Here is a 15891-nt window from a genome sequence, read left to right as displayed (position 1 = left end):
ACGTACAGCCAACATCAAACCATTTGTGGCCAGTTTTGGTCATGGATTGGTAGACCAGAAAGACATCTCCTTTAAAGTACAGTATTAGGACCTGAGAAGAAGACGAGCTTGCCAGAGATTCTTGATCCTTTGGGAAGGAGATGTGAACATCACCATCCGAACGCTCTCCTTGTCAATTACGATTCTACCCTTGTCCTGAGCAATGTCCATATCCCAAAGCAAAAGAGGTTTTGAATGTGTCAATTAAGAACCATGTCTTCTAGAGCCATGATCACTTTGTCTAAATCTATCTCTGAAAAAATGTTCCTAGGACTTGATAAGTGATTCTAGTATGTTGGAAGCTACACAAGTTATAATCCTATGGATCCCAACATGAAGTTGTCTAGGGATGTTGGAGTAGACTTTGAAGACAAATGTTGATATAGGTAGTTGGTTGGTAAGTTGATCTATTGAATTAACATTAGACTTGGCATATCCTTTTTTGTGGGAGTAGTGAGTTAGTTTATGAAAAATTCCCCACACTTTGAAGCTATTTATAGGATTCTATGGTATCTCAAAGACTTTATTGGTGGACATTTGATATATAAATATATTAGAGTATTATTAAAAAATCTTTGCAATTGAAAAATTCTCATAAAGCAAATCATACATGCATTTAGTTCCACTACTCTCACAATGGTATGCTCTTTCCCGCCAAGAACTCTCAATTGCTCTTCTTGCTCTTTGAATCATTTCCATGGTGTTATTAGTTATTGATGATGGGGATTTTCTAGATCGAAAGGAAGCTTGGATAAAGTAGAGAATGTCGAGGCTTTTTTCATTCTTGAGAAGAATTGGTAGTGCAATCGGTGGGATTGATTTTCTTCAGTTGCAGCAACATGGTTCTCACAGGGTGATGCAGGGGCAGCATCAAGCATCTGCAACCATGAAACAATGTAGGAAGGGAAAAGGGAAGAAGAACAGGGAAGACAGGAGAGAGGAGATACAAGGGGAAACCTCACGTTCAGTTCAATTCAAATTCAACATCAACTGCTTATAGTATGACTCTCACATGCTATTTATAAGAAAGCTTCTAACAGTGAAATTACACATATACCCCTAAAACAACATGAAATTACAAATCAACCCTAAGAATAAGATACATATTACAAACAAGGCCCCAAATACATGTAATCCTAAACTAACACACAACTAATTACTAATTAAACCTAGCAATCGCTTAACCCGATTCTTCTTAATTATTCTCCAACATGGATCTTCCAAAGATCTTGCTTTAATTTTTGTCCCACAGGACAAGAGTTCTCATCTCTTGCTGGAAGTTTAAGCAGGGTTTACATAACTTTTTGGATTTTGTTGATTATTGGAAGGTGATTCTTGTGACGAGGGCAGGGAAGTTCCTAGAATTAGGGCACTGATGGAAGGAAAGATATTCTATATATGTCCCTAAAGAATCCAAAGGCGATGGGTGATCATTTTGTGGAAGAGTTTGAAGCTTTGGTGAGCTCTTTTATGTCAGGCATTGATGGAGTTGGTAGTAAAAAGATTATGAGAATCGATGCTGGAGTCAAATAGTATCAGGAAAAAATGATGCTGTTGGAGTTCGCTCAATTCCTATGGATGGAGTTTGCTCAATTCCTGAGGATGTGCTGGTGGTGGTGTATATTCAATGTGGGGGGGGGGGGGGGGGGGATGCAAGAGGAGATCCTGCAGTCAACACTGCATGATCAATCTATGTCACTAAGGGAAAAGGTTCTGGTTGAAGAGGTGAGACCAGAGGTGGCTAGGGTTCTGTGCATGGACAATGGGATGATGAAGGTTAGGTGGGCAAGGCCTGGATCTTTGACAATTAATATAGACATGGGCCAGTTGTTTGAGAGCAAAAAAGGCCTTCTAAAATTTCTGATAGGCCTGCTGGTAAAGGAGGCCCAAGAGTAGAGTTTTGATTCTATATTTTGAGCTAGTTTATAGAGGATAAAATTCAGCAGGGTATATCACAGATGGGCCAGTCATATGAGCAAGCCCAAATGCCTAGTCAGGCTTCCAATCAAAATGAGGGTCTTCATTTAAAAAAAAAACTGTGAGGCTATGGGAATTAATCTCTCCTGAGAGCAGAAGCAAGATGCTTTCAGTACATATCTTCAATTTTCTTCAAACAAGATCTATGGTGGTCAAGAGGAGAGAAGAAGCTGTTCTGAAAACAGAAAAAAAGAGAAGGAGGTGGAATCAAAAGGTGGGTTGCTAAAAATTCCACTAACTTTCTCAAGGGTGATGTGTCTCTTATTCAAGAGAAGAATGATAGTAGGTGAGGTTCTAGGATTCAGTTTGGGGGATGATCTTCTAAGAATCTAAATTCTTTTGACGTAGAAAATCAGGACTTTACTGTTGAATCAGAAAGGAATTCAGCTGATAAGGGATTAAAATGGATAATTTGAAGAATCAAAAGGTTCATGCTTGCTGTATGGAAGTTCATTTGGGTTTCAAAAGGAGGAAATATGTTGAAGATAATTGAGAGTCATCTGGTGAGAAAAAAAAAAAGAAAATTCTTAAGAAAGATTTTTAAGGAGTTTTAAGCAAAGAAGAGGAGCTAATTGGTGAGAGGGCCAATACGAGTACGGATAGTAAGAGATGGTGGGATGTTTCAGAGGATGATAATGTAGGCAGTAGTGATTTTGAATGTGACAAGGGTTTACTTTTGGATCAAGTTCAGGAGTAGCAAGGATTTTCTTCCGTCTCTTCTTCTGATTGTCTAGGGAATTAATCTAATGGGCTGCTTTCTCCTCTAGAAGGTTTAGAAGGAATTAATATGTTTGAGGATGATGTTTATAAAGAAGAATTGAAGATAAAAGATGGAATCGTGCCACTCTAGCTTAAGAAATTTATGAGAAAGACATTCAAAGTCGGAGTTTGTTGGATAACTTGCATCTCATGTCATTTGATGCTACAAAATGAAGCCAATAATGGACCAAACACAAGACGCTAAAAAAAAAAAAGAAAAAAACAGAGCAAAAATAAATGAAAACAGAAACCAAAAAACAAAAAGCAGTTAAAAGGCATACACAATTACATCAGACATATATTTCCTAGACTAAAATGGATTTTTGCTGCCATGGACCCAAAGTCCTTTTACCCTTATCCATCCTTCACTTTTGACATATATGTAAGTTTTTTCAAATACACAAGGGATCTGATATTCATACAATTATTACTATGATTTTTCTAAAAAATGAGAACTGCGTAAATAATGATCAATGTTGAAAACTTTACATAGATTATTATCCACAAAATAATTGCACAAGGATATATTGCTTGTCAAGGTCATAGAACTTAATTGGAAAGAAACTCACCAGATTTTAGATAATTTACAACCCTCCGCCCGTCAATGTTTGGAGTGGTGAGTAACACTTTATCATTCAATTTCCAAACTAGGATAAATGCAATCAGATACCTAGAGCATGATAAGTTAACAAGAAAATCAAGGACAAAGAGAATATGATGCATTGTTATATGTTTTTACATTATGCAAACATTGATATTACAAACTTTACCACATTTTTGACGTACTCAGATGTCACAGTTGCAATAGCAGCGCCACCAATCCCAAGACCAAAGAGAAATATCAAGACTATATCCAATATTGCATTTAGCAAATTGCCAGCACCTGATAAGTCATTAAAATATTTGTCACAGGCAATCAACTGCATTTTGCAGCATAAGTTAAAGCTTTGAAATTGAAAATGGAGTTGGAGCATAAATCAGTGAGATAGCAGTTATTAGTTCTCCTTTTTTCAATGCTTCTGCAAAGATTTCTCCCCTATTAAGGTAGCTTATATTGAAAAAGGATTATCTTTTTCTCTACAATTTTCCATTAATTGAAATCATTACTAAAAATTTGTCATAATTCATCAGGTTTGTTTGACTTTGTTGAGCAGCGGCTCATCTTCCAAAGGGTTATAGACAACTTGAAGTTTTTAAATAAGTGAGTGATTTTATGCAAAGGGCCTTTGGGTCCTCCATGCACAAAATCTCCCAAATAGGAAAGACCTAATGGTGTGTACTGTCATAATTTTGTATGATGGTATTTGGGTTACTCATATTGGGTCCATGTACATAGAGCATTTTTTTATTTTGCAAAGACTCTGTGGAAGTAGGCACACTGCTGAACCATGGAAATTGTAGGTTTTTCTTTTTTTCTTTTTCTTTTGATTTGTTATATGTGTGCATAACCTTATGTAGTGTTCGCAACAGATAATCTGAAATTGAAGCTTTAGAAATGAAAATGTAGTCAGCCCAATTTCCAATTGCACAGCCCCCCCCCCACCCCCCCACGCGCATTTTTTTTATTATTATTTCAGGTACAATTTCACATGGCTGAATTCCACAAGTATGTTTCCATTACAAGATAGCTTTCATTCCAATTACATGTTGTAATCACAAACACCATAAAATCAGCTCAAATATTTCTCATTATCTTCTACATTTACGTCTGCCAATAATTAACATTACCTTGAGACTCAATTAATGCCAACCATGAACCCAACAATGGCATGACAATGGGGGAAACAACAACAATGTCACCATAATGTCAAGGGTGAGGTGACATTTACCAATTCCTCTTTCTCAGTATTTTGCAATCGAACGACATTTTAACTAATTCTGTAGCTTATCGTGCAAAATTTTTCTCTTTTTCTTTTCCATTTTCCATTAACTTATATTGATAAGAGTAATTTAGTTTCCTAAACCATGTTATGAGGCAGGAATATCTAAGCAAGTTAGACCAAGAATAAGAGAATAGGTTAAAATAATAAATGGAGGGAGAGAAAGAGTAGATTTTGTACATTGAAGAGAGAATACTCTTACAAATCATCTGACTCTAATATATCTTAGTAGAACAAAAAATACCCTTAAGACAGTGAAAAAGATCTCTATTACACTAATACACCCATTCAAGCAAGGCATGTATAAACATCTGACACCAGCTTAAGGCAGGTCTAAACAAACTCTTTATAAAAATGTTCCCTAGCTAATTACAAGACATGACAAATGAAGCAACCACAATCTTCTTTGTCAAATAATCCCACCCTAAGATACAATCTACCTCAATTTGCTTCATTTTCTTTTAATAGCAGCTTGATAATCACAATTCAAATCCATGGTTTTTCTTGCTATAACAGTTCAAAATCATAGGAAACCCACATTCTGACATAATGAGCCTATGCCACATGTAGACAACGAATTTTGTCCAAATTGAAATTAATAGGAGAATAGGAGAATCTATTTGGAGTTCCTCTTCCCTTTTTCTACATCTTCATAAATTTCAAATTTGAGCCCTCAATTGCACTTTTAAGGCTTAAGTGAGCCTCAATTGAGTTAATTTAGGAGTTATACAAGATAAGGATAAGCTCTTATCCTTGGAAGAGCTTTCTCTTGTTGTCAAAAGCCCTTTTAAGACAAGGATGGGGTTTCCTTGCTCTAAAAGAGCATTTAGGTAATTAGAAGATTGGTGGCTAGCCATCATTCTCCCCTATAAATAAGAGGGGATGGCTCTTGCAAGAGGAAACACACTACAAGGAGGGAGGATACGTCCACTCACCAGGAGAGAAGAAAGGACAGCAAGCTAGAGAGAAGAGCATGGGAAGGAGGAAGAAGAAAAGAATAGAAAGAGAAGGAAAGAAAAAAGAAGGCTTACACATTGGAGATCAAAGATTCAAGTTAAGAGAAGGAAAAGATTATCCCAAGCTTAGAGAAACCAAAACCTCAAGGAGATCAAGGTAAGTCCCTCATTCTCCAACTCTTCTTTGCATGAATTCATGATTGTATACATGCATGAATAATTAGACTTCATAATCATGTTATTTTGGTGATCAAAGTGAGATTTTATACTCCTTCTTCATGTATGGGATAAAGCTGCAATTTTTCTCATCATTGTTATGGTAAGTTCTTAATTTTAGGGTTTGAGTGCACATGATTTGACCATCAAAGCATGCTTAAGGGTATTTTTGATTCATCAATTTTACGTCCATAAGACATCCAAAGGGTGTAAAATAGGTTAAATAAGGTTCCTAGGGTCTAAATAAGTGGAGAAACAAGTCAAAAAAGCTTGGTCGTTACCATGGTCGTTGGCAACGGCCAGCCAATCTTTATATAGGTCACATTTCATTAGGTTTTGGGCTATTTTTTGGTTGGAAAAGATTGAAGGAGTCTAAGAAAAAAAACAGCACTCAATTTGGAGTTCAAATGAAGAAGATATGGCCGTTTGAAGTATTAGAGTTCTAGCGTCGTCACTTGCGACTTTTTGGAATAGTAACTCAAGCGATAATTTTCCCCCACACGTGCTGCGCATGCTGCCTCCCTAGACTGATCGACCGGTTCACCCGTTTTTTATTTTTATTTTTATTTTTGTTTATTTATTTAATGATCTATTTTTAATTTTAAAAAATCAATAAAAATACATTTTGATCTCAAAAAATTATGAACAAGTAAGAGGTAGCCTAAAAAAAATTCTATTTTATTTTTAAAACAATTTCGTAATTTATATTATTTAATTATCATTTTTTTTTAATTTGGCTGTTTCTAATTTTTAAAAATATAGTTTATTTTAGGTTTTTTATTTAAATTTCTGTTTGGAAAATTTAGGAAGCCATTTTGCAATCTTTAGGGATTTTTTGATTTATTTTCAGACCTCTTAGATTTTTATATTAATTTTTCTTGTGTTTTTAGCCTTTATAAATTAATAAAAATTCATAAAAAATTATAGAAAATTCCTGAAGAATACTAAAAATTTCTAGAGAGCTTTTTTCTATGTTTGAGGTTTCAAAATTGTTTTGAACCCTTTTGCATCCTAATTTGAGTGTAAGAATCAACTAGTGCACAAAAATCGAGCTTCTTCAATTCCTAATACCTCATTTTGGGGATATTTACTTATTTGCAAGTGCTTGGATGATTGATCTGTGCTGAATTGCAATTGCATGACACTTTTGTAATTTTTGTAGAGCTCATAATGGTTTGAATTACCTATGATGATTCAATAATGTGTGATTCTTTACAATATGACCAAAGCTTATTATGAAAGCATGATTGAATCTCTATTTAAATGTTGAATGGTCTGAATGAATGGTAATATAAAAAAACCCAAACACATTTAATGAATCCAACAAGAGATGCCATAAGGAGGATCAATAGCACTCCCTATTGGTTTTCTTGAGGTGAGGGAAGCCTTGCATTCCAAATCGGAATACCATGGAATGTAAAGCGGAATAATACCTAAAGGCAAGGTAATTTTAATAACATCAAGGACAATTATGGTGGATTGGTGATTAGATGATTTGAATTGCTACTAAAGCCAACAATTTGCATTTGCAATCCCTTTTATCCCACCGCCAAAAATAATGAAATCACCAATGTAAACCACTAGAAACACCAAACTTGTATCCTTCGTTTGAACAACAATGCTGCTTCCATGGTTGCATTTGTGTTGTGATTTCTCAGTCCCCTTTTTCTAGGTGTACTTTTTTGAGCTTCTTGTACTTCTATTTTTCGGTGGGCTTCCTTGCTATGTGGAAGTTTCTATTTGAAATTGCAGAATATTTTGTGCCTCTTGTGTCTCCTAGAGTGTTTTTCACATGGCTTCTACAGATAAAGTCTTCACTACAATGTGAATGTGCTGATTACAACATTTAAATTTTTTTGGGAGAATGCTGGTTATTGTAGCACTTGCATTCTCATTATGGGAAGAAAAACTACACTATTGATCATTGCTGGGATCTCCACAGGTGACCAACCATGACAAACAAGTTTTTAACTAACTGTGATGTTGAAGTGGATTCCTCTTAAACCTGTAGTCATCATAGGATGGGCATGTTATCCACTAGTCCCGATAGGATTTTGATAATCTGGTCCATGTAGTCCAACAGATTCGAGCAAAGCCTTGTATTATATGGTGGTATTGTGGCCCATTCTAGTACAACAAGGTTCTAAGCTTCTTCATCTTTCAACCCTTGGATAATTGATTTTAGTCCTTTATCCCATACATAGTCTTAAATTTCCACGAAATTGTTGAAATTTCCATCAAAATTTCCAATTTCCATCACCCTCAAAATTGAAATGGCTGTTGATTTCCGTTTTACATAATTTCCGTCAAAATTTCAACAAAACATATGAAATTTATCAAAATCTTGAAAGTTTAGCAAAACTTGTCGAAATTTTAACTATAGAAAGAAATTTCCTCGGAATTCAAATGAGAAATTTAGGAGCGAAATGAAATTCCTTTCTTAATTTATTTTATTTTTTTATTAAAACAAAAAGATTATTACAAAGGATTTTGAATTATTTGACAAAATGAACTTACAACAACATTTTTTTATCTACATTCATGTCTAAATTATCAATATTTATATAATAAATAATATTTAAATGATTTAGGAATTTAATTTGTATTAATTGGATATATTTAATGCACATTATCTTACAAATATGTTTAATACACAAATTATATCACAACTTGTCCACCTCAAACATATCATAGATGTATTAAAAAGATGAGATGGAACATTCACTAGTACCGAGGGGATATGTATAACATTTGGAAGTCATTCGCAATAAGCAATTAACAGTTTCTTGCATTAACTGGTTTTTTTGTGGGTAGACCACAAGGTGGGTGGGAAAGCTGTTTCCAAAGTGCCCCTAAAATACTGTATCAGAGAAATTAAAGCTATATTTATCAATAAATGAAGAACTTCTCACTCTATGTGCTCGTTTATAGAGAAGTCAACTCTCAAACCACAATGGTATATGTCTTAATTTGTCAATCAAAACAACACGTGGAGTGGTGCAGGGTCAAACATGAGTCCAAACCAAAATGGTACCGATCTTTGTTTGTCAATCAAAACATAATGGAGCGGTGCAGGGTCAAACATGAGTCCAGGCTGTTGGCCCACACATGTGGGTGCTTTTATTTCTGCTTGGGAAGATGCAGCCACTGGTGCATGCGCAGCCTCGTGGAGCATGCGCAGCCTCGAGCATGCGTAATTTTTATTGCTGCTCTATCTCATGTCTCCTTTCTGGTATATATAAATACGCTGCTTTGTAAAGGATAGTACAGTGAGAGAAAGTATACAACAGAAGAAGAAGTGAGCTGTGTGAGGCAGAGAGGTTAGGAACAGAGAGTTGAGCTGAGCTGTGTTACTCCTCCTCTATTGTATTTTTTCTCATTGATCATATAGTGAGACTCCCTCTCTCCCGTGGACGTAGGCTGAGTTTGGCCGAACCACGTAATCCATTTGTGTTCTGTGTGATTGTGTGTTGGTGCCTTTGTGTTCTGAACCGTCCCCTTTCCCCTAACACAGGCTCACCAGGAACAGAGCAGCGCTATGTCAGGATGTGGGAATCAGTGCCAACAATATCAAGGATTTTTGGGAGGTTGCTGGGGTCTAGGACACAATGAATTCCCTTGTAGTCAAGAACAACCTACCCCCCTGGAGATGAACTGATGAAGTTATTTGGATTAGAGTAGATGACATACTACCCTGCTCAGTGTGCAAGATAAGCTTTTCAGAGCCATGCCTTCAATATGAGGCCATAATTGTGGCAACCACAGTGAGCAAAGTTGTCGTGTTTTGGGGGGAAATTGTTGGGAGTACTTATTGACTGAAAATGGATGAACAAGGTAACAATAAGGCCATTGAATTTTGAGATAACTGTGACTAAACCCATTACAGAGACTAAAGAACATTAGAGCCTAAAAGTTACTCATTACAAAGTAAATTTTATGTTTTTGGTGACTATTGAAGATTAGAAGTTTAGAACCCAGAGGTTACTTGTCCTTGACATATTCAAAGTTTAAAATGTGTTCAAATTTAATCAGATAACAAAAAATCATCAATGCTAAGGACCTGTGCAAATTATTTTGAGAGTTTGAGATAATCTTTTAATAGCCACTAATGCATTTCAAATGTTGAACTGGTAAGAACAAATAATACGCTCAGCTATGGATCCAATACCTAAATAATTTTGCTTTATTAAGCTTTTTAATTACCAAAACTATTGTCATCATAATTTAGTTCGAGTTTGTCTCACATTAGCACACACAAACAAACACACATACACAGAGAGAGAGAGAGAGAGAGAGACACGGCTCAGTTTTCGTGTCAGCCAAGGAACAAGGTTGACAAGCTCTTCTACAATTGGTTAGCTCATTAAAGTCCAGGGATAAGGGCTTATTTCTCGTAAGTAGCCTTGGTAAAGAAAATAATCATTTGTGCTCGCTGAACATGAAGTTTCATTAGATACTCAAATTAGTCTGTGGATTTATCAATACACATTTTCCAGGGGTACTACAGATATCTACACTTTTAATTATTTTCTGATATCCTAGATTTTCAGAAGGGATAGATCCATTTTGGCACTTTAATTTCATCTGCTGTAGTGGTACTTCTACCATCCATCCTTATTGCCTAGGATCAAGTCTTCATATTTTTTCTAGAAGCATTCACAAAAGAGTGGTCTAGAATCTTGCCCTGGGCTAGGCTTAGGGTTCTCTTATCAAGGGAAAAAAATACATTCATGAGCCAATAAACTTACACCACAGACAGCGCTTTCTTTTATGTAGATATCTTAGATATGAACTTACTAATAGAACACTCCAACTGGACCATAGGGGTGGATGGGAGTGTGGGTGTGCATGCCTCTCCATCTCTCTCAACGTGATACATTTTAAATGTGGGAATAAAAACGGTTATCTAAAATTCCTAAAAAGTTGGCATCTTATTGTGCCTGCCAAGGGATTTGTTTTCATAAAATACTACACTGAAAAAGTGTAAAGTGCAGATAAAACATATTATTTGCAAATATTAACAACAGCATAAATTCAGTATAAGAATTGCACAGTATATGATTTAGAACATATATCAGTTCATAAATTTCCTATATTAACTTTTCAGTGTAGAACATAACAAAAGAAACATCAATGTGCAGAATCACTTACCAATGGCATATAAAGGAGTCTTGGTATCCATGAATCCACGGAAAGTGCCTTGTGCTGCGAGTGCAATGACAAGTGGTGGAGCGCCAAAGGCCCTTAGGGTAAGAAAGTGCTCAGCAGGTATGCGCATTGGTGAATCCTGTACCATAGCAAATGTAGGTTAACAATTCCACACATAGTTTCAAATTAACGTTGGTAATATAAAATGATACATGCAATATGAAATTATGTGCTCATAGCATAGTAATAGCATGTGCAAATAAATGGCAGAATTTTACTTCTTGTCAACAAGCAAACAGTGACCCATCAGCCAAGAAACTAACAAGCCATAGTATATATTTTCCTCTGAGAATTGTGCTAAGAAATTCATGTGCAGCGTATGTTGGCTCCCCTAAAGGTTTGATATTTTGTATATTGAAGGTAAAACTGAAAGATCATTATAATAGCACCTTTATAAATTTGCATTTGAATTTTCATCAACCTTCACAGGGAAAAAAAAAGAATTTCAGGATGTTATGGAGTGGACTAAAAAATTTTATTAAGATAATGAATACCCACTCACCCCTTCCAGTGCAATCCCTAATTGTTATCGTTATGTACTGTTATCAGTTATCAGTTATCTCTCCGTTTGGCTCCCCACATACAGTGGAGGTTGCAAGTGAGAAGGGTGTTAGCCTGTTATAGATTGTTCCATTTCCAAGCAGCTGAAACTTTTAGATCAAATGGTTGACAAACATGGTATCGGAGGCATTACAGCCTCAAGGTTCAATATTTGAATCCTAGACAGACCCCAACTATTCAGAATTTCTACATCTTGAGTAAGGAAATCCTCATAAGTGAGGGAAATATTAAACTATTGTTACAGCTTAATCCAAACGCTTAACCTATTTGGGCCAAGATGTAGGTTGACATTCCTTGATGTACCAATTCTTTCCAAGAAAAAATAAAACAAATACGTGGGATATGGGAGAGGAAACAGTATCTATATACTCTAATAATGAAGGGCTCCTTAATAGGATAGAGCATCTTCCATTGATGAATGTCGCTTCTATTCAATTGAGATATGCAGCAATAAGGTGCTATGAATAGTCATCAACTCCCAGGAAAGAACAGAAGAATGGGACTTATTATGAGACATACAATGCATTACAACGTATGATCGTTATGCTTCAACCAGATTACTCTATTCTACTTCTTAGAAAGAAAAGAACTTAAATCAAAATACTTAATAGCATGGCGATACATTTATACAAAACTTATACTTCGAGCACACGCATGGATCCGTACATAGTCAAATGAAATCCAATCCACGAAATAATTTGATCAATGGACAGCATCGTTGTGGTGAAGGTCGTAATGCCAGAGGCATCATTACTGCAGGGCATAAAGGGTAAGGTCATAAACATCTATACCGTAAAATCGATTTTCGATGGAATGAAAAAGATGTATATGGTAGAATTGTAACCATAGAATACAACCCTAATCAAAATGCCTTTGGTAGAGTTATTAGGCAGAAGTGCTAGTATGGGACAATCCACTTCAACTCTTTATAGTTCACACACTTTTGTATTGCCTCTTCTTACTACCGTACTTATGTTAATTCATTTCCCAATGATACATAAACAAGGTACTGTGGTCCTTTATAGAAAAGATAGACCATAAATATTTGGAATTAATCATTCTTCATTTGGAAAAGGAACAATAAGTTTTCATTGCTACAAGTATGGATTATTGAAAAGAATAAGACATGTATTTGGGTAACACCCTATTTAAAATCTTTTCTGTCACGAGTTAAGATAATTTTGGAGGTGTATTTTTTAATAGTCTGGTCCATGATGGCTACAGCCATGACCATCAAAAGATGATGAGCCTAGTCATAGATCAAGGAAGCAAAGCTGGATTTAAAAGCTATAAACAAGTACAATGTAAGCAGATGCAAGTTATTGCATTCTTTAAAGACAAGCACACATGATCACAAATAGAAAATAGATAGTTACAGAAAAGAGAAAATCAGAGTAAAATACAACCCAAAAAATATTAGACGAGCTAGGAAGTTCTTTGGAAGAAGCTTGTTGCACAAGCTACCAAGTTCATTAAGAAATTAACAGAGCAACCTACTGTGTCCCTAAATATATGCACTACGTAGATGCCTAATAGGACAAGGGAAATGCTAGGTTATAAGAGAAGACACCATGGCCTATTACCTATAAAAAAAAATGGCTCTAAACAAAATAGATTGAATACAGAAAAGAATTTGTACATAATGTTAACAAGACATATGTTATTGGTCTCTTTGGAAGAGACAATCTTTCAAAGGTAGTTTAGCAGGGCACCATTGCCTGTGTTTGTCTCCATATGCAGTGAGGTTGCACACAAAAAAAAAAAATAGAAGTTTATCCTGATATGTATTGATGGTTCATTCCATGACAACTAGAGCTTTTGGGGCCACATGGTAGTTTAACGCATGAGATCTAAATAGTTGGGATAACAGCATACAACGTTTCATGCACATGTTTGCAAGAAAAAAGCTAATGTTCATTCAAAAGAACAACTATTTATCACACGCTTAGTAATAACCAAGCTACCACTTCTAACAGATATTGCTGCAACAATTAGGAAGCATCTGAAAAAATAAAGGAGATCAGTTCCCAAGCTAAAAAATCATAGTTGGCTAAGTCCACGCACCACAGCAATACCCATGATATTCATCAAAAAACCTGAGCCTAAAGAGAGTGCAACAGTTTCCATAATCCCAAAGCTAGCAGCTAGTGCTAAAGAAGTTGATACTGAAGGTAGGTGCTTCTTGCCTTCATAATCACCCAAACAATCTAAACAAGAAGCTCCAACAATACCATGCTCATTAGATAAACAAAGAAAAGAATTCATGGACATAAATTTAGGGTTCTCTTTTTCTTGTAAAATAAAATTTAAATTTAGACAAAAGGAAAATTAGAACATAAATATAATAGCACATCATATAAGAAATAGGACAAAAGACATTGACCTACCTTGAGGTTTGGTAAAAAGACACTGACCTCCCTTGATGTTTCAAAAATCTCAGGAACCTCCCCAGAAGTTTCAGAACTCCCATAGACTTTCCCTAACATTTGATTTTTGGGACACTTATACCCCTTTAAACTTTTGAGTTTTTGCAAAATATAAGAGAAAATCAGTGTCCTTTTAGCAAATCTTAGAAGAGGTTTATGGAATTCTTGAAACCTTAGGGAAGGGACCTTGGTTTTTTGAAACCTCAAGGAAGGTTATTGTCTTTTTGCCAAACCTCAGGGAAGGTCAGTGTGTTTTGCCCTAAGAAATACCTGTGCCAGTATTTATGAAATCGTTATCACCTTTACTAAGCAACCCCCGTTCTTCAGCAACAAAAGAAGTAGTTATGTTTAGCAAAGGAACATTAAACAGTTTTGACACCAAGTTGAACACTGAAACCGACACACCAACTGCCGCCAGCTCAACGGATCCTACACAACATAGAGTAATGCAAAACTAAGCTGTTTCAATGTATCAAATTACTATATAAAAGGGATAACAAAGACATAAAGAAACTTGATACTTATCATCATCAGGTTCTGTCACCTATGAATGAAGTATCATTCATGTTGCCCAAAGCTAATGGAGTGGCAAATTCACTCACTGCCCACAACCCACTCAGCAAAGCTCAACTTCAGATCTCAATCGGTGAAAGAAGTTTAAAGAAGCTAAGGAAGCGTTTATTTGTTAAATTTTTTTTTTAATTTCTTACTTTAACTTTCCAAATAACTACAAAATGTCACTTTGTTTTTAAGTTATTCTAACATTTTTATGGAAAATTTGGAATATATATATCATTGTTTATATCTGTGTCCAAAACTTTAAAAAAAAAAAAAAAGGATAAGAAGGTAAGGTGGCATTTTTGTAATTATTCAGAAAACAGAAAATGAATTCTTTTATTTTACTAATGGATTAGAAACTTAGAACAACCAAAGGTGCCATGTCAATTAGCCTGTAAGCGATGGTAACTCAAAAACTTCTGATATTAAACAAGTAAAATGACAACAGAAAACCCTCAAGTAAATGAAATCGTAGTACCCAAATGGCCAACAAAGGCAGTATCCACCAGTGAGGAAATGGGGTCAGCTGCAAGAGCCAATGCAGCAGGCAATGCAACGGACATAATCTCCAACCCCAGCGCATCAACCTTAAACTCGCCTCCTCTGTAAATTAACATTAAAAAATCACTCAGCACATTCAATGTCTCGAAAATTAAACCTCAATCAAAACTTAGGGTACCTTAAACGGCCAAGAAGAACAGAAATCGAGCTGAAGAAAGATGAACCAGAAGGCGGATTCGGGTTCGGATCCAGACTGCTGACCTGTTTGGGGGGTGTCGACGCATTTGATTCTTGGACTGAAGTTTCTAGTGGAGCGTTTGAGTTTCTGCGAGAGGATGATTTAGGAACGGCTCGAAGAGGAGCTGAATATATGGGGTTTCTGTGTAGCGTTGGGAATCTAGACTGTTGGGTAGATAAGTAGAGAAGGCATCCATGATGATGCACAGAGTGAGCACCAAGAAGATGGGAGAGACCACTCGCCATCTTTGAATTGAGAGAGAGAGAGAGAGAGAGAGAGAGAGAGAGAGAGTTCAGGGAGGTTGAGATTTGGATAACCCCGGGAAACCATATGTTATTGCATAATTTATCTGCAAACTAATTTTTAAATAAAAAAAAAAATAACAACGGATAGATTTTGCCGCACCGAACAGGAAACGTGGATTTGGAGAGAGAGAGAGAGAGGGAGGGTGTGTTTTATTTTTCATTTTTATTTTTAAATAACCCAAGTTTGGTTAAATTACTCCGGCCATGTTGTTGAAATATGACCCATATGAAATGAAAGGGTAATGGACATTTTTTATTATGGATTAA

The 15891-nt window shown here is 35.8% G+C and overlaps 1 protein-coding gene across 4 annotated transcripts in view; it reads right to left on the bottom strand.

Annotated features, from left to right (window-relative positions):
• Positions 1 to 15624, bottom strand: part of LOC131168161 (protein DETOXIFICATION 44, chloroplastic) — a 62526-nt gene extending 46902 nt beyond the window's left edge. For 3 of the 4 annotated variants that reach the window (XM_058127421.1, XM_058127422.1, XM_058127423.1), the window contains exons 1-7: positions 15260 to 15572; positions 15059 to 15183; positions 14323 to 14451; positions 13661 to 13803; positions 10979 to 11114; positions 3562 to 3658; positions 3345 to 3445 (exon numbers count right to left, since the gene is read on the bottom strand). In XM_058127421.1, coding sequence (XP_057983404.1) covers positions 3345 to 3445; positions 3562 to 3658; positions 10979 to 11114; positions 13661 to 13803; positions 14323 to 14451; positions 15059 to 15183; positions 15260 to 15564 — 1036 coding nt within the window. In that variant the 5' untranslated portion in view covers positions 15565 to 15572. Of the gene's footprint in view, positions 1 to 3344; positions 3446 to 3561; positions 3659 to 10978; positions 11115 to 13660; positions 13804 to 14292; positions 14452 to 15058; positions 15184 to 15259 lie in introns of all 4 variants that reach the window. The other variant, XM_058127420.1, reaches the window with a different exon arrangement.
• Between the last annotated feature and the right edge of the window lie 267 nt (positions 15625 to 15891).

This window comes from Malania oleifera, chromosome 11, assembly GCF_029873635.1.
Source record: "Malania oleifera isolate guangnan ecotype guangnan chromosome 11, ASM2987363v1, whole genome shotgun sequence".
Taxonomy (NCBI): Eukaryota; Viridiplantae; Streptophyta; class Magnoliopsida; order Santalales; family Ximeniaceae; genus Malania; species Malania oleifera.
This window is presented reverse-complemented; position numbering and strand designations above follow the sequence as displayed.